This window comes from Stegostoma tigrinum, chromosome 2, assembly GCF_030684315.1.
Source record: "Stegostoma tigrinum isolate sSteTig4 chromosome 2, sSteTig4.hap1, whole genome shotgun sequence".
NCBI lineage: Eukaryota > Metazoa > Chordata > Chondrichthyes > Orectolobiformes > Stegostomatidae > Stegostoma > Stegostoma tigrinum.
The window spans coordinates 107,316,237-107,340,483 of record NC_081355.1 but is presented as its reverse complement, the minus strand read 5'-3'; the positions used below and the strand labels follow the sequence as shown (position 1 = coordinate 107,340,483).

General features: G+C 40.2%; 1 protein-coding gene across 1 annotated transcript in view; it reads left to right on the top strand.

Moving 5' to 3' along the window:
- LOC125465602 (tomoregulin-1-like) overlaps positions 1 to 24,247 on the top strand; it is a 215,432-nt gene that overhangs the window by 158,104 nt on the left and 33,081 nt on the right. The window contains exon 5 of the mRNA XM_059638344.1: positions 12,138 to 12,234. Within this exon, the coding sequence (XP_059494327.1) occupies positions 12,138 to 12,234 (97 nt within the window). The remainder of the gene's footprint in view (positions 1 to 12,137; positions 12,235 to 24,247) is intronic.

Sequence of the window (24,247 nt, the reverse complement as noted above, 5' to 3'; positions counted from 1 at the left end):
ACCTATCCCCTCCCTACCTCCCCACCTATACTCTCTCCAACTATCTTCTTCTCTCTCCATCTTCGGTCCGCCTCCCCCTCTCTCCCTATTTATTCCAGAACCCTCACCCCATCCCCCTCTCTGATGAAGGGTCTAGGCCCGAAACGTCAGCTTTTGTGCTCCTGAGATGCTGCTTGGCCTGCTGTGTTCATCCAGCCTCACATTTTATTATGAATTAATCCTCAGTTTGGTTTACAGCATTCTGCAGATGACGTTAGATTTCCAATAACTTTTGCGAAGATGAAAGATTCTCTGCGTTAGTTTTATTTAGTCCTTATGTTCTTAATTTTGTTACGGTTTGGACGCTACGGTTAGCTGCATTTAACATATTTTGTGAATCTATTTAAATTTACTTATTAAATTACAGCAAATATTGTCAAATACAGTGATTGTAATTCTTTGGTTGAAGGACAAATCCATTTTGAAAATGAACACCCATCTGAACAATAAGACCATTCTTCTAATGTTCCTAGGCCGTAAATGCGGGCAATGGTACGTCAGTTGGGAAAATCTGGCAAAATTAAGAAAATGAGATTCTCAATGTGGGGGAGAATAGTTTGGATTTTGGATCCACGTTTTGAGCTTGGCAACTGTTCTGAAGAAGAGCCATTAGACTCAAAACATTCACTCTGCTTTCTTTCCACATATTCCTCCAAACATTATGAGTTTTTTCTAGCAATTGTTTCAGGTTGGCAGCATCCATAATTCTATATTTTATTATAGGGTTAGAACATCATGGGGTGACGCACGTGGCCAGCCTCTCAAGCTTAAATTTTTTAGGTGCAGATACAATGGCAGTTGCTCACAGAGCTGATGATGAAAAGCAAACATATATTTAAAAGTGTGATGATATGTTTAAAATACATTTCACCACCTCCGTGCTCTCAGTTCTTTTGTCTTTCTCTCCTGCTATCTTTAGATTCAGTCCCAGGGTCCGCAGCTGGGGTGGAGGGAGCCAGCCCTATAATAGAGTCTGGTGTCTTAGGACTTTTGGACAGGTGATCCTATGGAAGTTTGTAGGTCCAGACGTGCTGAGAGTGTCATGGCTAGATGCAGATTCACTGTTCTTGGCTTGAGCTCTCACAGGATTGGGGTTTGCAGGCAAGGTGGAAGTCACAGGCACCTCTAGGAGTGTCTGACAGGAGATGTCTCGGTGGCTTGCATGTGATGAAATCCTGGAGTGTCCCTGCAATACTGAGCATTTCCACCACTGGTGATCACAAAGCACACTGCCATTGAGTTGGCAGGCACGCCTAGTGAAGTGAGCAGCAGGAAATTGTGTGAGAAAACTCACTGGAGCTCACAAAGAGGAATCATCCGTGAAATTCCCTGAAATTAACACTTCGTCAATTTTTGATCAAATCCATTCAACATAATACTCATAAAGTGAAAGTGCTGGTTGTCAGACTGTTTTAGCATTTATTTATAAACAGTATGATGAGTGGTCTGGTTCTTACTGATCATTTGATATTATCCAAGATTAGAAAGAGCTCCCTTGTCTTGAACAAAGTTGAACTTGCCTCGTGCCCACCCCCTGACCTGGTAAGCAGGGATAGGGTGTCTACCTACCAGTCATTGTGACGTTTTAGCTCTCTTTATTCTGTCCCTTCCTAAGTGAGACATCTAAGCCACCCAATGCTGCATTTGTGGCAGATGCATGACCCTTCTGCCTCTGGGCTTGCAGCAAACTGTCCATCTCTGCATTGCACTGTTCCCTGGCAGACACCCAGAATATTTTGACCTCCAGGGATTCATCCAGAAACTGCTGTCCGATGCAACCGGTGTTCATTTTATAATTCAGGAATCTGCACTTCAGCATCTCAATGGCTTAAAAATAATTGTGCCCGAAGTGCTCCAGATGGGGTCTGAACCCTCTAATTAAGCATTACACTAATGGGGATGTGCACAGTGAAAATCATTATTCTCCTTTTCACAAAATGATGTATCTCTTGTGAACTCTTGTTTTAAACATCAAGTAGAGCAAAGATAGTGTGGGAGCTATCCAGAATGACATTTCTCAGCATGATTTAAATATGTAGTAATGGACAGTCAATAAAAGCCTTTCCAAATATTATATTGAGAAACATTATCATTGTCAGTCCACTGAGTTTTTTTTACTAATATTGATGAAAATATGTAGATTAATATCCTCAAACAAGTGGCACATCTATTATTTGTACTTCACTCACAGCTTACAATGAACCTGTATTCAGCTGCTGTTTATTTACTTTGTAAATCCCCTAAAAAGTCTGTACACACCTGAATCTGAGCAGCACTAGTCTAACATACCCAAACCCACATCAAGTAAAAGCTTTCAGCTGACCAGCAATCCTGATCATTTCTGTTAATATTCTAGTGCATGATTATTTTTCTTACCATTCGACAGTACTTATTATGAAGCAGTTCTTGTCAATCTATGTAGAAACCTAATGGTGTCAGATAGTTATCATGACTGTCCCATGTAAATTAATGACAGATTCATGCCAAGTTAATAAAGTCGTTTAGATTTCAGGTCACACTTAATTCGTGAACAATCTATCTTCAGACTTTAGCTTTACATTTATTGACATTTAGGTCTGAAACTTGTTCAGAATTTATTGATACGGTTAGAACTTAATTTTCTCATCAATTTTTATTATTTTTAATAAAGAAGTGACAACATTCAAATTTTGGGAAGACCAAGGTCAGTGAGTTTGATTCTGACCGCAAGCTCTCCTTTCTTTCTCTGCGGACGTTGTCTCAGCCCGTGCCAGATCTTTCATCATTTTGGCGTCTGACTTGGTGTCACTGAGTTGAGCTTCTAAAACCATAACTTCCTTACCATAAGGATCACCTATTTCCACGTTTGAAATAATACCTAACCCCCTCTCTGCCTGTCTGCTCTCAAAAACCCTTAACCAGGCTTTTGCCAGTTCCTGACTTGTCTATTCCAATTCCTCCTGGTTGATCTCCTATCTCTCACTCTCTAGAAACTTAACCTAATCCAAAGTGCTGCTCCCAACTCACACCAAATTTCTCATTTGTTAATGTACATCCAATAATGGAGTTGAAATCAGGCTGTGTGCTGAAAGGCAAGCAAACTAATGGATATGTGCAAAATTATTTTGTTTGCCATTTCAATGAAGACATTTATCAGCTAATATAATGGATACAGGAGTGTTCTAGATTTGTTACCATTAATGTCTGTGCCTCCAGCTGTCGCAATCTACAGCCTGGAATATCCTTTCCCTAGTCCTACACTAATCAACCCCTCTTTCGTCCGTTAACGCACAATTGAATGCACTTTTTCTGAGTTTTGGTGATCTGCCTAATATAAGTTGTACATCGCTAATTCAACACCCTCTGGTCCAACAGCACAGTTCTGTTTTCAGCCTATGTAAAATTGCTGCTTAGCTCACAAGATCAAAAGTGTACACATGCCCTGTTTAAACTCGCATTTACTTCATTGCAATGCTATTTCCTCTGCCTGGAAAAATTTAGATAGCATGTGTTGGATCCTTTGCTAAAAAGATTTATTTTGCTGCTCGCAGCTGAGTGTGGAAGGCATAATAAATTATATGCTTTAGCTTCACTCAGGAACAACTGCCTCTGGTGCTAATGGTGCATATGAAACTTCACCCTTTCCCACGTTCTACATTAATTTCAAAATATGATGTACAGCAAGAAAATTTAACCCAATCTAATAACAAAATGCAGGAGGATTATGAACAGCATGTTGAGTGGCTCTTTTCAAAAAAGCCCCATACTGACGCTAGCTATAACTTCCCATGACTTAGCAAATACATCAATCTAGCAAAGATGCACTTAAGCTGCCTCATTACAGAGGTACAGCTGATATCTCATTAGGCAGTGATGTCCAGTTTTGTTTGATACTATGAAGTGCCTTGGGATGTTCTTACCATGTTAAATGCATTATATATAACCACTCACAACACAATTTAACAATTCTGTTTGCCTTTACACCATTGGCAGACAAAAAAAAGGCCTGGATGATATAACAGTTGTTCTTATTGTTAATAAATGTCTTTACCAGTTAGGAAACTAAACAATGAGCAATAATGCAAGGAATAACCTGAAAATGATGATGTCGGTCATAACCAGTCAAGATTATTCATCAAAAGAGCCAACACTGGCTTAATAATGTGAAAGCCTGTTTCTGTGTTGTACAATTCTAAGATTCTAAGGGCTGAATTTTGCTAGAGATTGTGCAGGGGAGGGATGGCATTAAATTCCGTTGGTGATCTCTTGCCTGCACTCAATTTGTCACAAAACCCTTTCAGTTCACCCTACGTTTGCCTCAGGTGAAAAGGGGAGCGGCATCTCCATTTGGGATCCTCTTACCGCACTGGGTAAGGCTACCTCTTAAAAGTGTCCCTACCTCCCAAGTGTGTTTTCTCCCTCCCGGACATGGCCTCACCTCTCTTCACCACCAGCAGACCCCCCACAATTTCCTGGACCTGAACTGTGGGACTTCAAATCTGGGGACTGATTGTATATCCTAGGTGTGACCACTGGGGCTGCTGGGATGACAGAACAGATACCAAATCCGATTGGCCGGCAGCTTTCTCCCAGCAAAAGGGGCTGAAAATCCTGTTTTTAGTCAATTAATGATCCTCAGCGTTAGAAGTGGTTGTGGAGCTGCAGTGAATGGTGAAGATGTATTTCCTGCTGACCCTTCGGTAGCAGAGTGGGAAACTGTTTTCCATAAAAACCTGCCCCAAGAATCTGTATACCTAATAAAAATAATGTATACTTAACAGTGTTCATTCTGATCTGTTTTGTGTACCCACATTATTAGTTGCTTCGTTGATTTAATTAGTCATGATTAAATAAGCAGCCTGTAGGTGACTAATTGTTCCTTTATCCTTCAGTTACTTTGACCACATTTTATTGTTCGAATGCCTGTACCATCAATTAACCTCCACTATTTTGGTTGAACTGCCGTCGCGTTTACTTTGCTGCTGGCATAAGATTTCATCATGGCTAATACTTGCTGTTATTTCAGTTTCTGTTTGTAGTGTTCACATGTGTGCAGTTGGAGGGAATAAATCAATTTTCCATCAGATATAAAGCTGGTTAACTGAGCTATTGTCAGATGTCTTTGAGAAAGGTTATTGTTTTCCTTTGATGACATCCCCTAAACAGTTTTTGAAATTCACATTGACCTTGATTCACTCAATTGTCTTCCTTTTGACTATTGATCAGTTGTTACAAACCTGTACAGTGTTAGCTTCCATTTCCACCAATCGCCAAGGCAGCTCACTCCGCGTTTATGCTTACAACCTTGTTATCATTATAATTCACCGCTCATGGGATGATGTTTTTCTTTAGCTCATTCAGAAATGTCTCCAACATGTGGCGTTACTTTAATCAAGTAAGTTGCGGACACAAGCATATTGGCTGTAATTCTTTGGAGGGACAGGGTTGCACCTCCAGCGACAGAAGCAGGTATTGTGCCTCACTATCCCCATGCCCCCACCTCCTCAACCCACTTCCGTAGGATGCTGGATCTAAGGCCACAATTTATCAATGGGGCCCAATTTAGTGGGTACCTCCAGAAGTCTACCATTGTATTATGGACAGCTGAATGCCTCAAGAGGTGTGAGCTCAATCAGAGGGCTGGCAGCTCAGCAGCACCAAACATAGCTGTGCCCGCTGCCGGCACTGCACCTGGAGGAAGGGGACCATCAAATAATATGAGTGCTCAAAGTGAGGTAAGTCAGTCGGTAGACCCTGCCACTAGGCACAGACAGCACTGATACTGCCACATCCATGAGCCTCTGTGAATCTCAATGGAGGGGTCCCTACCCCCATCCCAGCTTCCACTCCTATTTTTTACTGCAGCCTGATCAGAGGCTGCCAGGCATTATTATCCTCTATCACCTTGCTGGCAAGTCAATTCCATATACTAGGTTGTAAAAATGATAGTGAAAAATGGTTAATAGGGAGTTGGCAGCCTGTTTTATAGTTCTCCTAATGTTTATTTCCATTGCATTAATACACACAGTCAAGATCTACTCTGTTTTGATATAGCCATTCACAATTGACACATTTTTCTCCCCTCTTCTGAATTTTATCCCATTGCTCCTTTTTGAATAGAAATACCACATTGGCAACAGTCCAATGCTTTGGTACTTATACTTTGAAATCCAATGGAGACAAAAACAGTGCAGAAGTAGATTTCTTTACAAGTGTACATTTGCAATTATCAAATAATTATAAACATTGTAGGTTTACAAAGTTTTCACTATTTCCAAATTGTTTTACATACTGTCTAGTCAGGTTTTAAAAGTTTTCTGATGTTTCCAATAGAAAATGCATTTTAAAAACTGCTTTGCATAGTAAGAAAATATCTATTCTGATTTCTCTTCACATATTGTGAGATTTGCATTGTTTTTCAACCCCTTTTACTTCTGATTACAATCCTGACTTTTAGCGATCATTTTTAAACAGGCTATAATTATTGGAGTTCGTTGACGCGCTTTTATTATATCGGTTGAGAAATTTCATTGCCTTTTATCCTCTAGCATTTCATCAGTTATGCTTCATCTTATTTGCCTTGGATTGCATCTGTTTCATAGCCCTTCTGCTTGTTTATACTGTCAGCCAATTAATATGTTGTCACTATGTGATCTAGACATATGCAGAGATGGTTTGGATCAAACTACACAGTTTGTGTCTGCTTGGTTATGTATTGCCTGATGCATGTCATCAATCATCACAATGTCTTGGTGATAAGGTGCAGGTTGCATTAACTAATCATATCACTGTCCTGTCTCACTGACCTTATCAGTGGTTAAAGAGTTCATTCCATTTGATTACTTGGTCACGTAAAACCATCATGCCACTGTGCTTGTGTTAACTGTTCTTCACTCTTTAGGCTTAAAGGGATGGCTGTGTAGCATTTGATGTTTTCTTTAAGAAAGATCATTGATAACATATATACTTGTATTTTTCTATTTGTATACACATGTATATACTTGGTTATAAGCCTACAGACTTCTAATTCTATTTTAGGATTTGAATACTCATTGTTGATAGGAGTGCATACAATTCATTGCTTTCCCTGCACACATGCTGCCTCAGCTCAATTTAGATTCACTTTTACAAGATCTACATTGCTTTGGTTTTGATTTATTTCTTAACAATTGTTTTAATTTTATTTTTGTTTATTGCCTTTACACTTTATGCACTGAGCAACAGAGAGAACAAACTGTTTGCTTTGGCAATGATTTGATCATCTATTTTGTGCACGTTCATTTCCAATGTGCCAAACACCGCAAAAAAAAATGCCCAGAAACCCACTGTAAGTCACACACAAATACATGCACAGTTCTGGTGAATAGCTGGCATATTCCTCCCCCTGAAGAAGCCAGGAAACAGGAGCACAGCTGCATTCCTGAGAGTGAGGCAGCAAGATTACGTCACCTCAGCCTTGAGTTCCTCTTTGGGAGAGCGATGGCGCAGAAGCTAGGAAATAACACTGAAAATGGGACCCTGTTGAAATCTCAACCAACAAATGCAGTGAATGTACTGTACATGGATAGAACATTGCATACCTAGGTGTGACTGAGTAGTACATGACCATGTGGGCTTTGCTGGCTTTACCACTCATCCCTTAAGAAAGTGGGAGTGAATGTCCTTCACCACTGCTGCCCATTTGGTGTAGGTAGACCCACAATGCTGTTAGGGAAGGATTGTGTGTAATCCAGGGAGGGTTGGCAAATTGGATACACAATTAGCTTGATAGTAGCAAGGAGAGAGTAATACTGGAAGGATGCTTGACAGACTGGAGGCCTGTGACTATTAGTGTGCCTCAGGAATTGGTGCTGAGCCCATTGCTGTTTGTTATCTATATCAATGATTTCGATGAGAATGTACAAGGCATGATTAGTAAGTTTTGTGGATGACATTAAAACAGGCAGTATCATGGACAGTGAGGAAGATTATCTGAAATTGCAACAGGATCTTGATCAGCTGGAGAAGTGAACCAACAAGTGGCAAATGCAATTTAACATGGGTAAGTGTGAGGTGTTGCATTTTGGAAAGTGAAATTAAGGTAGGAGTTTCATGGTAAATGGTAGGGCCTTAAGGAGTGTAGTGGAACAGAGGGACCTTGGAGTTCAGGTACATGGTTCTCTGAAAGTGGAGTCACAGGTAGACAGGGCAGTGAAGGAGGCTTTAGGCACACTGGCCTTCATCAGTTAGGGCACTGAGCATAGAAGTTGGAAAGTTATGCTGTAATTGTACAGGACGTTACTGAAGCCGCATTTGGAGTATTGTGTTCAGTTTTGGTCACCTTGCGATAGGAAGGATGTTATTAAACTGGGAAGAGTTCAGAAGAAATTTACAAGGATGTTGCCAGGATTCAGAGGACTGTGTTATGGGGAGAGGTTGAACAAGCTAGAATCTTTTTGTTTTGAGCATAGGAGACTGAGGGGGTATCTTATAGGAATGTATAAGATTGTGAGACAAAGGGATAGGGTGAATGCACTCAGTCTTTTTCCCAGTGCTGGGGAATCGAGGACTAGAGGGCATCAGTTTAAGGTAAGAGGGGAAAGAAGACACAGGAACATGAGGGCGGTACACATATGGAATGAGACGCCAGCTGAAGTTAACAATGTTTAAAAGGCATTTGGATGAACACATGGGTAAGAAATGTTTAGAAGGATACCGGCCAAGTGCAGGGAAGTGGGGGTTAGTGTGGATGGACAGTTTGGTTGGCAAGGACCTGTTTGGGTTGACGGACCTGTCTGTGCACTGTAAGACTCAATGACTGTATGATTGTATATACTAATATGGACAAGTTCAGAACACACAGTCTGTGGAATGGAGCGTACATGACTGTAGTTATGACAGTAGAAAATCACAATTGCTATTTATCAGCAAGAATCAGTAAATGTTGACAACATATATCAATGATTTGGATTTGAAGATCAAATATAATCAGTTGTGAAAAAGATGCAAAGGAGAATTTGGACAAGTTTAGTAAGTGGGCAGGAGTACGGCAGATTGACTGCTTTGTGGAAAAAATGTGAAATTATCTCCTTTGGTAAGAGGAACAGATGCACAGAGTACTTCTGAAATGACACAAAGTTGGAATGTGTAAATATACGAAGGGACCTAGGTGTCCTTGTTGATAAGTCACAGAAGGCTAGCACATTGATGCAGCAAGCAATTAGGAAAGCTAATGGAATATAAGCCTTTATCGCAATAGAATGTGAGTACAGGAGTAGTGATGTTTTGCTTCAGTTGGTTGATTCAGCTGCACAGGAGCGCTGTGGCAGCTTCAGTCTCCTTATCTCAGGAAGAATATTTCTGTCATGGACAAACTGCAACAAAGATTCACCAGGCTTATTCTGAGGATTGGGGGACTGGCCGATGAAGAGAGATTGGGCAAACTGGACCTGTCTTCTCTGGAGTTTCAAAAATGAGAGGTGTTCACACTGAAATTTAAAAAAAAATCTAAAGGCATAAATAGAACAGATGCAGGTAAGATAGTTCCCCAGGTCCCAATTTAAAAACAAGGAGGTACCATTTAGGCTGGACTGAGTTGAGGAGAATTTTTTTTCCTCGGAGACTCAGAGGGTTATGAATCTTTGGAATACTCTGGCGTAAGGTTTTGTGGATGTTCAGTGTCTGAGAATGTTTAAAGTAGACATTGATGGATTTCTCATGACTGATGGTGTAAAGTGTTACGATGATGATGTGGATAAAAGGCATTGAGGTGTGTAATTAGCCATGATCACATTAAATAACTGAGCAGGCTTAATGGGCTGAATGGACTATTCCTGTTCCTATACCTCTGTACCACTATAGTCTGCATTCTCTCTTCATTTCAATAATATTCTGCCTTTCTTTTCATCCTGTCAAAATGGACAACCTCATATTTACCCATGCCACACTCCATTTGCCAAATTTCTGCCCACTCATGTAACCTGTCTAAATGCATTAAAAGTATTCTCACAATGTGATTTCCTACCAACCTTCATATTGGAAGCAAATCTGGCTACAATAGAATTGGTCCTTCCACTTGCTCTTTTAATAGAAATGGTGATTTATTGATGTCCAGCATGGATCCCTGTGACATGCCTTTAGTTACATTTTGCCAACCCGAAAATAATCCATTTCTTCTGACTGTCTGTTTCCTGTCTGATCTGTTGAACATCCAAATTATGTTAGTAATGATGATCCTTCACCATCAGACACTTCATCCTGTACTTCTTGCTATCGCACCACTGCCAGATCAGGTCGTAGTTCTTGAATATCTGATGGCAATAAAACATAAGCTAGAGTTGTGGGGAGGAAGGTAACAGTGACATATTTAAATCATCTAATACGTGTAAGTGAAAAGAGGCTTTAGAGTAGTGGTGAAGTGAAATGTGAGAAAGAGGGATAACAAGGTGCAGAGCTGGATGAACACAGCAGGCCCAGCAGCATCAGAGGAGCAGGAAAGCTGACGTTTCGGGTGTAGACCCTTCTTAGACGTGAAAAGTCAGCCTCCCTGCTCCTCTGATGCTGCTTGGCCTGCTGTGTTCATCCAACTCTACACCGTGTTATCTCAGATTCTGCAGCATCTGTTGTTCCTACTATCCCTGTGAGAAAGAGGTTGAGATTTCTGCATCTTCAATGGTTTCCTCCCTGCCTTGGCCAAGGCCTCTCATTGTTGCTGTAATGATAGCTACATACTGCCTGTAAGGGTGGTAGAAATAACTCCACGGAGGCCAGTATCCCTTCACCAGGTCACCCTTTATTTACACATGGAGAATCATTAACGCTGATCCATCTCCCTCATAGTCAGCTCTCAGAGTGAACAGAATCTCTGACACTGTGTTTATCACTGTCAGTCAGAGCTCCCTGATTGGATCAGATTAACAGCCCCAATCAGGGAGCTCATATTCTATGAGGTCCACCTGGCTGACCTTGTTACAATCATTACAGCCCCATAATATTTAAGAAGTTTTTAGATGCCTACTTGCAATGCCAATGCATACAAGATTGTGTGCTTTGATGAAATGACTGTAGAATAGTTACATGGTGGTTTTTGGCCAGCACAGACTCATTGGGCTGAGGCTCTTTTATTGTGCTGTTGATCTCTATGATTCTATAACCACATCTCCTCCCCTGGTGAGGCCACCACTGCAGTGCCTTCTGCTGATTGGCACTTTCACCCTTTTATTCTCTGCCACCTTGTCTTGCATGAAAGAAGGAAATATATGACGGGGGGTGTAATGTAATGTGTTTGGGTAATGTGGCTGTCATGGTTGAATAGCTGGCACTGAATTCAAGCTGTGAGACATAGGTGTCAGACTAGCAGTATTTCTAAGTGTGTGAAGGTGAAGTGAAACTACAAGTGTTAGGAATGGATCATTGACGAATTAGTGTGTGGTGACGTAAGCAGTTGGTGGTACTAGAAGCTCAGTCGTAAATATATGGAATTTGGAGATGAATTGTGTGTAAGGTCAGTTGACCTGTTCCTAGATATCATCCAGAGCATGGGGGTTGCTCTGTTTGCATTGACAAAAACAACCATCTGCTCCCCCACCTTCACAGAGTTTGCTTGTGGGGCATTCTGATTCTGTGTGGAACAAAAGCCTGTCTCCTCCTGTCTACCTCCTATACTAAGGCCTCCAGTGCTGCATCAGATGTCCATGATGCATGCTGTCTTCATGCAAGTCAGGTATTTCCCCAGCTCCTTTCAGCACCTCCTGCACCCTTTGTAAGAGAGGCATACTGGCTTTAAGTGGTGTTAGCCCCATATAACGTTCCTTGCCCTAGAGAGGCTTATCATCACTCAAGAACATGTCTAGCACCAGGTAGTTTGCTTCAATCATTTAAATTATCAGGACAGTTTTCTTGCTACTTGCACTGTAAGGAATGGTATGGGTCAATCCGACATTGCAATCATCACACTTATTCTAGGGGAATGATCGAAATTTGCCCACCAGTGCATCAGGATGCATTGGGATCAGTAACAGTAATTTTCTTTAAGTATGCATAAAATTATACAACGTCATCAGAAGTATCATTTGTTTCTATTTTACTTTTTAAATATATTGTCAGAAACATCTAATCATCTCAACATTGTTTCTGTGCAGAATATGAAGGCTCAGGAACAGAAAGACGGCAAAAACATGTAAAGTGTGGAAAATGCAAGTATGGGGCTGAATGTGATGAAGATGCAGAGGACGTCTGGTAATTTATGTTTCAAAATGTAAAACATGACTGCAGGGTAAAACAAAAAAAGCAATAATAACTTCTATTTCAAGCAAAGTAAATAGCAATTATTTGTGAAGTTGTTGAAAACCTGAACACAGAAATCCACATTTCATCTTGTGACCTCATTTGCAAGCTATGATTTTTTTTGTGTAGCAACTGTTTGGAGTAGATTTTTATTGTGCTTGCCATCGATTTCAAACCCGTGAACACGCTTGTTTTGACTGATGAGCCTTTGACTGATGAGCACTAGTGAGCTGTAAATGGATGAGAGCTTTACCTCACCTGTCAAACGCTGGATTTATGCGGGATTGTGTGAAGCTCTATTGATTAAAACTGTCAATACACAAAAAGTTAAAACAATATACCTATGCGAGCTAAAAGAAAATAATATCAGAAAAATGAAGAATAAGGATACAGACAATACAAATACTTTTAAAATGGGCAAGGATAGTGCAGACAGAAAAAACATAGATAAAACCACATTAACATTACAGTGTAAAAACTGTGCTTTCATTAGTATGTGGTCTATTCAGTTAGATTCTCTCTTATACACACAGGTCTAATTATTTTCTAGGCTTGTTTTGCCAAATATTAAATTTACATTCAATGTATGTACCATAGTGAAATTGTATCCCGTCGGGGCCAGGAGAAATATATTGAAGTGGTAGGCCACACATATCCTCTTAGAGCACATCTATTTGAGTGTATTGAACCTTCTAAAACTAATGTTTGTTAAGGTAGATTGACTGTCTCTTTTAGCCAGCTTATCTTGAATTTTGAAATAGAAAGCTGCTGAATGAGTGTTCGAGTATTCACCTTCATGAAATTGCAAATCACTGCATCTTTCTTTGTAGATAGTTTCGAAAGCATAACTTCATTCTTTGTTTAAATTTCTCATTCATCAACAGCACACTCTGAAAATTTATCAAATTGGATTTGCCAAATTGATCAAATGTGTGTTTATAGATTTCATGATGTCATGAAAAAGTATTTCTATGATACTTCAAATATATGATTTTAATCTCCAGTTCATAAAGTTTCTGCAAGTGCAGCACAAACATCTCTCAAAGACTCTGTATTATTCGTCAAACAACTTTGAGGGTATACCCAGAGGGTTAAATTTAATCCTTATGCAGTGGTTCCATCCAACAATCATAAAGCTAGGGAATTGTAGCTCAGCCATTTTTGGAAGTTTTGATTAAAGTTCAATAACAAGGCAGGAAAGGCTCTGGCAATATCTAATAGGTAAAATGGAAACAAGTGAGGGTAGTCCCACCGAGGTGGACAAGAGAGAAGAGATTTTGGAGGAGGTTGTATCATTTGCCAGTGTCAAAGGCTAGAGAGATTGATGAGACGAGGACGGTACAAAGAATTCTAAAGTATTATATATGTGACTTTAATAAGGCTATTTTAATGCATTGGGAGCTATGGAAACCTGGATGAAATATTCAAACAGGTAGTGTCAGGAAATCTGGGCACAGATTTGGCAGGTGACAATGTATTCAAGGAATTTTGAATAAGCAGGGCATTTGAAAATATCACAGTCGTTTGTGTTTACTGTGTTGACAGGAATGAACTATGAAGGGAGGCCATGCAGTAAGCAGTTTACTGGGTTTAAAGACAAGGGAACAGACCTGAGTTAAGATTAGAAAGGGTGTGGTGATGACGCTGGAGAAACTAGAAATGGGGTGAGTGCTCAAGCAATGGCCAAGGAGGTTTGGCTGATAAACAAGGTTAAACTTTATAGGCTGGTTAATGGATGGCCTCTATATTGATAATGACAATGTCTGCCAATTTCTCACAATTGTTCAAGATGAGGGTTAAAGGGATTTGGATTAAGGAGGATTGGTGTTTAACGAATTTAGCCTTCACTAAGTTGGATGTCTTAAAGCAAACTACATGGGAGTTCACGTACCTGCTCTCTTCCCTGGTTTGGAAAGTTTCAGGTAGCAAGAACTGAGGTGAAACATCAGCACAAATGATGTTACCACTGGCTTTTCCAGTCACCTGCTTCCATCATGTTTTGGTTAGATTCATGAAGATCAGGCCTGAGAAGTTACAATGCAGAGGCTGCAGAAGGATCAAACGAGAATATCTGAATAGAATATCGGGATAGGCCTGAGAGTATATTCTGAATAAAGAGAAAAGGATTGGTCTGAGTATGATGTTTAAAGCATGAGTAAGAACTTGGGGAATACGAAGAGAAACCAAGATGTGACATGACAATTTTGGCTGTTGGGCAGGAGTGGTGGTATACTGAGTGAAGAACCTCTGATAAGGTACATAGAGTTGCTGCTCACGAACTACATTTCAGATTAAATCGAGCTGTCAATATTGTCATTGCACAATACGGGCATGGATGGCAAAACTATTGATCATAAATGAACAGAATTCTACAGGGAAGTGTTCAGAGGAGTGGTGATTGTTGGTCAAAAGACCTTGATGTATTGGGAAGGATTTAGAGAATAACAACCAGAACTCAGAGACTTAGCTATGCATTATAAAGGGGAGACTTATGTGGCTAAAATTGTTTTGATTACAGGAAATAAATTGAGTGCAGACAAACAATTTTTTTTGAAATGCACCATGGAATGGATAATGCAGATGCAAGCAGATATTTAATTTAGACTGTGAGCACAGACCAGAAAATGCAGGTTTAAAATGAACAAACCTTAAGCAAAAGTTGAAAGGAAGTTTTTTTTATTTTCCACAGAGCTATGAATAGTTATCAGTTCACAGAATAGATTTTCAGATAACACAGTTAATTCTGTTTGAGTGAATATCTTAAAAAGAGTGATGTAAGAACATTTAATTAGCAAAAGGTTTGAACACTATCAGGATAAGTATGAATTGCCTAGATTCAATGCAGCGTAATTAAGATTAGACAGCATCCTGGATTAATCCTTCATTTGTTTTTTACGGGGAGAGGTGAGTGCCCACAGACACAATCTTGATGCTGATTGATACGATGGAAGAAACTGTAGCTCTTGTGAAAAAAGGACTGTGCTTCACAAATATAATTACTTTTTCTTCTCCTTCCTCTCATGATGTAAAGAAATGTGAACAAAAGCCTTCAATCTTTACAGTGTACCTTGGGTACTTTTAGAGAGAAGTAGTGATGGAAATTGGGGCATTTGTACGTGAAGCTCTATGCAGTTAAAGAGATAAGTACCTTAACCTACCCCTTTTTCAGCTTTAACTATCTCAGAAAATCGAACACAAAGTCAAAGAATTTGGACAAGCAAAATGATATTAAGAAATTGGCTATAGGCCCTGACAATATTCTGGTTATAACATTGAAGATTTGTACTCTAGAACAAGCTGTGACTCTGGCCAAGTAGCCCCAGTACAACTATAACATTTGCATCTACCCAGCGCTGTGGAAAGTTGCCCAGTTGTGTTCTTTCCCACAAAATGCGGGACAAATTCAGCACAGCCAATTAATAATATACTCTCAATCATCAACAATCTGATGCACAACAGTGCTATCAAATGACTACTGGGGACCCTAAGCAAAACTGGAGTCATTGGGAATTGAGAAAAATCTCTTGGGTCAAATGATACCTAATAAAAAGGAGGACCTTTGTAGATGTTAAAGGGTAATCATCTTCATTTCAGGACATCTCTGCATGATCGAGTTCAAAGGCCCAATCATCTTCAGTCATCACTGAACTTTTCTCCATCATAAGGTCAGAAGTGGGGATATTCATTGCTGGTTGCACAATGTTCAACACATTTGTTACTCTTTGCATACTAAAGCAATCTGTGTTCAAATACAGAGATAATGGGAACTGCAGATGCTGGAGAATCCAAGATAACAAAGTGTGGAGCTGGATGAACACAGCAGACCAAGCAACATCTCAGGAGCACAAAAGCCTTCTAGGCCCGAAACGTCAGCTTTTGTACTCCTAAGATGCTCCTTGGCCTGCTGTGTTCATCCAGCTCCACACCTTGTTATTTCGGTGTTCAAATGCAGCTAGGCTTGGACAAAATCGAGCCTTGAGTTATGTGGCAAGTAACATTTTTACCTCACAAGTGGCAGGCATTGACTATCTCCAACAAGAGAGCCTTCAAACATCTTCCCTTGAAATTCAATGTTCCTAACATCACCGGATCCTGCAGTATCACAATCTTGGTGCTTACCATTGACCAGAAACTGAATTGGACCAACCACATAAATATTGCGGCTTTCAGAGCAAATCAGAGGCTGAAATTCCTGTGGCAAGTAGTTCTGCTTTTTTATTCATTCTTGGAATGAGGGCATTGCTGGCTCGGCAGCATTTATTGCCCATCCCTAATTGCCTAGAGGGCAGTTAAGAGTCAACCACATAGCTGTGGGTCTGGAGTCACATGAAGGCCAGGCCAGGTAAGAATGACAGTTTTCTCTCCTAAAGGACATTTGTAAACCAGATGGGTTTTTCCTGACAATTGACAATGGATTCACAGTGGTCATTAGAGTCTTAGTTCCAGATATTTATTGAATTCAAATTCCACCATCTGTTGTGATGGGATTTGAACCCAGGTCCCCAGAATGTTAAATGGGTCTCTGGATTAACAGTCCAGCGATAATACCACTAGGCCACTGCACCGTCGCCCCACCTCCTGATTCCCTAAAGCCTGCCTAAGGCAAAGGTTTGGTGCGATGGAACACTATCGTCATGCCTGGCTGGGTTACAGTTGCAACAACAACAACAGGTGGCACGGTGGCTCAGTGGTTAGCACTGCTGCCTCACAATGCCAGGGACCACCCTCCAACACCACCCTCGGGCAACTGTCTGTGTGGAGTTTGCACATTCTCCCCGTGTCTGTGTGGGTTTCTGCTGGGTGCTCCAATTTCTTCCCACAGCCCAGAGATATGCAGATTATGAATATTGGCCATGCTAAATTGCCCAGAGTTTTTAGGGATAGGTAGATTAGGTGTATTATCCATGGGAAATGCAGGGTTACTGGGAAAGTATGGGGATGAGGGGTGGATCTGAATGGGATGCTCTTCAGAGGGTCGGTGTGGACTTGTTTGGCCAAAGGGTTTGTTTTCACACTATAGGGATTTGATAATTCTAGGAACAATACTCATGTACAATAGCAACATTGCACCATCATCCTAAAGATGCAAGGAAGTTATTTGCTCTTGTAGGATGGACTAGAACTGTGAATCACTGTTTAAAATAAGATTGGAGTGAGTAGATTCTTTTTATCAGAGATAATGGGAACTGCAGTTGCTGGAGAATCCAAGATAACAAAGTGTGAAGTTGGATGAACACAGCAGGCCAAGCAACATCTCAGGAGCACAAAAGCTGACGTTTCAGGTCTAGACCCTTCATCAGAGAGGGGGATGGGGAGAGGGTTCTGAAATAAATAGGGAGGGGGAGGGCGAACCGAAGATGGATAGAGAAGATAGGTGGTGAGGAGAGTATAGGTGGGGAGGTAGGGAGGGGATAGGTCAGTCCGGGGAGGACGGACAGGTCAAGGAAGCGGGATGAGGTTAGTAGGTAGGAAATGGAGGTGCGGCTTGAGGTGGGAGGAAGGGATGTTTAATCTCAGGTCATCACTAGTTTGTGGAATTCTCTTACCCATGAAGAAGTACATGCTGGATCGTCAAACTTATTCAAGGCTGAGGTTATTAGGTTTCTCATCAACAAAGGAGATCAGGCTTCATGGGAGTCACACAAGAAAGTGGAAATGAGGCCTTAGTCAGATCAGCCAAGATTTTATTGAGTTATAGAGCAGCCTCAAAGTGTTCAATAGATTAGCTCTACTCCATATTCTGGGTTTCTATGTTCCTATCTATAAGAAGTACTGTAGCAACTGGCTCTTTTGATAGCACCTTGCAACCTAGCGACCTGTACAGCCTAGAATGGCATATTGAGTGGACAGGAGCACTATATCTGCAAGCTGCCCACAAGCCACACACTATCATGAGCTGGAGCAATATCACCACAATTAGATCAGCCATAATGTTATCAAATGGCACAGCAAGTCCATGGAGTCAAAAAGCTAGTCCTACTCCTAAGCAGTAATTCTTATGTAGGAATTTTCCACTTCGTGATTCTCATTCAGTGAGTATCATTGAACTCTGTCTCCAACAGTACTTTGTGTATAACTACACCACATGGACTGTACTGGCATAAGAAATGACTCATCAGCTCTTTCTCAAGAACAATGACCAATGTGCAAGTGCCCAGAAGAAGGGGTTGCAGATGATGATAATCATCAGGGCTCGTGCCTATGGAGGGCCTGGGCTTGGGCAGCATTGGCCCTCTCATACATGGCATCTAATCAGAGCAAAGCCAACCCAGACACAAGAGACAGAATGTGTGAGGAACTGCTACTGGAATCACAGGTTGTTTCTCATCCCCATTTGCTACTGATAGATTAATTTGTGAGCTTATTGACATCAAAGGTGGGAGAGAGGCACTTGCTGATTGAGGAGGCTGTTTGAAAAGATAAGTAGCTGTGCTTGGGTTTGTTGCCAGCTGGTATGAGCCCAGTGGTATTGGCTTACTGAGCCAGATTTGGGCCCTGGGGTGGTGTGTCTGCACTGAGCTGAGTCCAGACCCACACATGGCGGGCATAGACCCAAGTCCAGTCCTGAGAGAAAGGGGTGCTGAGTCCAGGCCTGGAGGTTGGTAGCAGGTTAAGCTAATTCTAGGGCATCAGCTGACTGTTTTGATCTGAGTCCAGAACTAAGCAGGTCAATGGGAACTGATTGAGTCTGAGCCTGGGGACAGTGTCAGAGAGGCATGCATTGAGCCAAATACAAGCCTTTGTTGGAGGGGAGGAGGGAGAGGTTTTCTTAGGGAAAGGGTGAGATGATAGGTGATGAAAGGGAGGAAGCTGCAAGGTGGGGAACAGTGAAATGAGATGGAGAAGTATGCAAGGCGAGGAAAGCTAAGAGCAGGATTAGAGAGTCAAAAAGGCTGCCGGGTTTTGGAGGGAGGGAAAGGAAGGGACTGCAATGGAAAGTGAATATTTGAAACTGTCAACAAAGGAACACTCAACAACTGAGTACCAGGAAAATGTAATATCACTGAGGTAATGAAACTGTTGAAAATGAATATGAAATCTCTGTCTGAAGGCTGCATAATTTTCAGGAACTACTATGAGGGGAAGCTGTAGTGGATGTTATTATAATGAACATAGAGTCAATTGCTAAATTCAAATCTGAGATTGAGATTTGAGATGCGGTGATAGAGTACTAGGTGCCTGACTAAAACACTTCAGCTTTATGCATATGCAGTAGAAATGTAACTTCAAGGAAAGTGGCTTAAGGAGATAGCAATATTCTGCAGAAGTTTCTGTTAATTATTTACTGAAGTAAATTTTGGCAAAAACGTATGTCTTTTGCACCAATTTAAATACCATGGTGTCTTGGAAATTAATATTCCCTTTGTGTTTATGTGGCTTTAAGTTTAACAGAGGGTTAATAGTTGAGGATATTGATGAATTGTTCTAAATCTGCTTCTATGTGAGCCCCAATAATCATTGGTCAACTCAAATCCAGAAGGTATTGTTGTTGCATCACCTCATAAATTAGTGTGACTCTGTTCTATAGGACAAAAACGCTTTGAGAAAGTGCTTAGTGGAGTAAAATGTGATAGAGGGTATAAGGGGCCATTCGTCAGGGGACACACCAGCACCCACAGTTTATCATCCTAGTTGGCAATGCCCACTGTTTATAAATGAACAAAAATAGGTGTGCGCAATAGTACATGAGAAGAATCAGAATTTTAGAGTTAAACACCTCTGAGCTGGATCTTCTTACGATTAATGTCTCTGTTCATCAATATTAGTGGATTGCCACCATTTCAGTGCTATTACTGCCTGGGAGAACAGCAAGAACCCAAAATACCAGTTTTCTATAAAGACAATGGAAAGTTTAAATTGGGTAGTTCTTTTTCATTATGTGAATAATTTTAAAAAATTAAAATTCAAATGCCCATAGAAGCATAGATTTTCCAATCCAATTGGCAAACTGTGCCAACATTGATCTTAGATCAGCAAATCAGCCAATCAACTTTTTGTCCTAATTGTGTCATTTTACAATGGAATATGACCTTTCAATGTGCTCCATTTTGGGTGACCGTTGTTCTTGAGAAAAATAACATGCAAGAAATTGGATAAGAATTGAAAACATGTAGAAGTATTAATAATATTTATTTTATCATGTCTCCCTGCCCTCCAGCCTGATAATGTGTTTTGTGAACCCACATAAAATAAATATTGTTGAATAGGAACATCTAGCCTTCAGGAACTTGTTATTGTAAAAGTGGATTGGACTGTTTCCTGCTATAATTTACTTTATTGGATTTTTAATTTCTATTATTTTTGGAGTGTTCTGACACAGTCATTTTGGACACTACATTTTTCATTTAGTTTCTGTCTGTTTTTTCAAAGACTGTATTCATAAAAACTGCACTTTTATTCACTATATTCAAAAAATAGTAACTCTTCTTTCACTAGCTTTGGAGGAGCAAGTATATGTTACTTACACAAACTTCTTAGTCACACAACTGTTTCTTTATCACCTCTAAATCTGCAAAGCTCTCTTGGCTGTTCAACTAGTCTGTTTTCCTTAAAGTTCATTTTACCCAAAAATATGTGATCAGTTTACAATCATTGAGTCTGTTGCCAGCTCCCTCTCATTCAGACCCCGTAGCATTGCTAGTTTATTTCCACCTTGTGGGCAGTGAATTACAGGTCAATGTACACACTGCAAAGAGGTTTCTCCTTACATTCTCCACTCATTCTCTGCCCAGAATCTCTTGCCGAAACCTTTAAATCTGTGTCCTGTAATCCTTGTAATCAACTAACGGCAAGAGATTTCCTTACGCACCTTCCCTAAGGTTGTCTTAATATTGTACAACTTTTTTAATACTCCTGTTCTGAGACAGGGTCAATGGACCTGAAACTTAACCGTGATTTCTGTCCACAGATGCTACCAGACCAGCTGAGCTTTTCCAGCAATTTCTGTTTTTGTTTCTGATTTTCAGTATCTGCATTTATTTCATTTTTTTTCTTTTAACACTCCCTTCATTCTGCTTTATCCTGAAGAGAAAAGCCAAACCTTTCTAACCAAACCATGTAGCTAAAACCCTCCTCTCACAGAAAATATTCTGGTAAGCCTTGTTCACACCTTCTCAAGCACCGTCATCTCTTTCCTAAAAGCTGATGACCAGAATTGGACTGAACATTCTGGTTGGGGCCCAACCAGATCTTTATAAGGGTTCAGCTTTTCTCCCCTGCTGACGTAGAGCATAGAACATTGAACAGTACAGCACAGTACAGGCCCTTTGGCCCACAATGTTGTGCCGAATTTTTACCCTAATCCTAAGGTCTATCTAACCTCCACCGCTACCTTATGCTATCATCCATATACCTATCTAATAGCCACTTAAATGCCCCAATGAGGCCAACTTCACTACCCTCTCTGGCAATGCATTCCATGTCTCTGCCACTCACTGAGAAAAGAACCTACCTCTGATGTCTGTCCTATGTCTACCTCCACTCACTTTAAAACTACCTCCCTCCACCCTAGGAAAAAGCCTCTGGCTGTCTACTCTATCTATACCTCTGATCATTTTGTACACCTCTATCAAGTCACGTCTCATCCTTTGAGAAAAGCCCTAGCTCTCCCAACCTTTCCTCGTAAGACCTTTCCTCCATTCCAAGCAACATCCTCTGCACCTTTTCCAATGCTTCCGCATCTTTCCTGTAATGAGGTGACCAGAACTGGACACAGTACTCCAGCTGTGGCTGAACCAGGCTTTTGTATAGCTTATATCTCAATGTACTTATCTCTCAACATCAGCAAGGGGTTTCTGTATCCCAGCTGACCTTTTACAACTATACCATGAAGTCTGTATTGCCTCTGATTAATCCTTCTGCCATCACCTCATACTTCTATGTATTCAAATTCCAAAATCTAACAGTTTTCTGCTTGTTGCTCTAGCAACTGTATGTCCTGGTGCAAGTATTTAGTATCACCCCATTTATCCTCACTCCTTGTCATTTTTGCTAAATTTTTTGACTTTGCTACATATTCCTAGTGCCAAAACCATGGTCTTTGAACTGACTTTTAGGAAACACTACCATTTACCAACTCTCAATCTGAAAAAAAACATGACCTGCATATGAATCATTGTCTTTTTGGCCTTAAATCAATTTTTAAAATTCAGTTGCACCCAGGCTTTCCTGTCGCAAGAGCCCAAATTTTGTTAGCTAACCTTTTATGCAGTACCTTGTCAAACACTATTTTAAATCCATTTTCACAACATGCATTGCAAGCCCTTCATTAGCATTCTCTGTTACTTCATCAGAAAATTCAATTAAATTAGTCAAGCAGGATATGTCTTTTACAAATCCATTCAATAATAAACTCAAATCTCTCAATGTGCCATTTTCTTGCCCTGATCAATACTGTATGCAGTATTTAAAATACTGTCAGTCTTTTGAATAAACGCACAAATTGTACACCTTAAAGCATCTGATGAATGAGCCAAATACCAATACCATTTACGATGCCAAGGTATCAACCTATTGCATGTTTATTTCTAGTTAACACCCAAGCCATCTTTAACTTTAACATTTGATGATTTATTTTACAGCAGCAACAAATACAGCATAAGGTAAATAGTACCATGAACAGCCTTTTAAAACGCTTAAGTCACAAAAATGGAAGGGAAATAAATGAATACTGAGCCAAAGCAGACTCTTGGAAAGGTTCAGTAAAAACATGATCAAAGATGTGGATTTTAAAAAATATCTTAAAGGGAGAGAAGAAAAAACAAAGAGGAGATTAGGGAAGGAAAGCTGGGCTTGTGGGGGCACTGAAGCTCAATATATGAATCCCTCTCCTTCCTTCGTGTCCTTTCAGATTAGACCTCAATTGTACAGAAGGGAGAGGGATTGTGGCATGTGTTGGAGAGGTAGAGCTCTGTGTCATTAGTATGGAAGCTGCCCACATGATGTCAGGAAGAGGCAGCATGTTAATGAGGAAGAATGAGATAATGGCGGAGAAGCATTAGAGGATGATAGTATGATTGACCATGTCATCAAATGCGAAAAGGTGAATGAGCTAAATGATCAAATGAACCCTACTAGTCATGCAAACAAAAAATTATTAGATGTTTTAGGCAGAACCATTTTTTCATTTTTTTCAGTGCATTTTTATTTTACTCTTTTGATAATCCTCAGTAATTAATGTTTTATAAAATGCTCCTTACAGTAACTTGAACAAATAGATCTGATTTTTGTTTTTTATCCTCTTGCTATAGGATACACGAGACTCTATGACAGCGATTGTCCAAAAAAAGTCAGATTTTTTTAAGGCAATGATGCATAAACAGTGTATCTTGTTTTAAGTGTTGTGACAAATAAAGACCATTCTAATATTTGACAAAATTATTCTTTATTTTTCTTGCTTTTCTGATCCCAATTTTTTTCAGAATCAACATCTTGAATTGTGGAAAATTCAATGAAAATGAATTGTGGACTCTTTGATATTATGCAAAATAATACAATGCTTATGAGGCTAACAGCTTCAGTTGTACTAAATTGCATCATTAGAATCTAATGTGCAGTATTGCAGAAGGCAATAGAATCGCCAAAGCTGAAGAGATACTGCAATGTTTATACAATGCACTGGAGCTTAAAATTAAGACAAAGCCTGGAAATAATTCCTTTTAAATCTTCCCCCAAAACTACTTTTTAAAGTGCAGGCAAGTGAAAGAATATTTGCAACTCAGTTGCTGCTGAGATACACCTGTGTATGGTAAGGATACACTGAGTTAGTAGAATCTCAAGTGTGATTTAAATAAATCATGGGAGACTGTACAGTTACTATTGATTTTCCGTCTTTCAGACAGAAAATATTAATTCCATCGACAATGAGATGATCAATTATGCTCAGAAGAGAAATGCTGTTACAGGGCATATACTCGAATTTAAAAGTCTGCCAGCTGTTACGCTTTCTGGGTGTTACTGTGGAGCA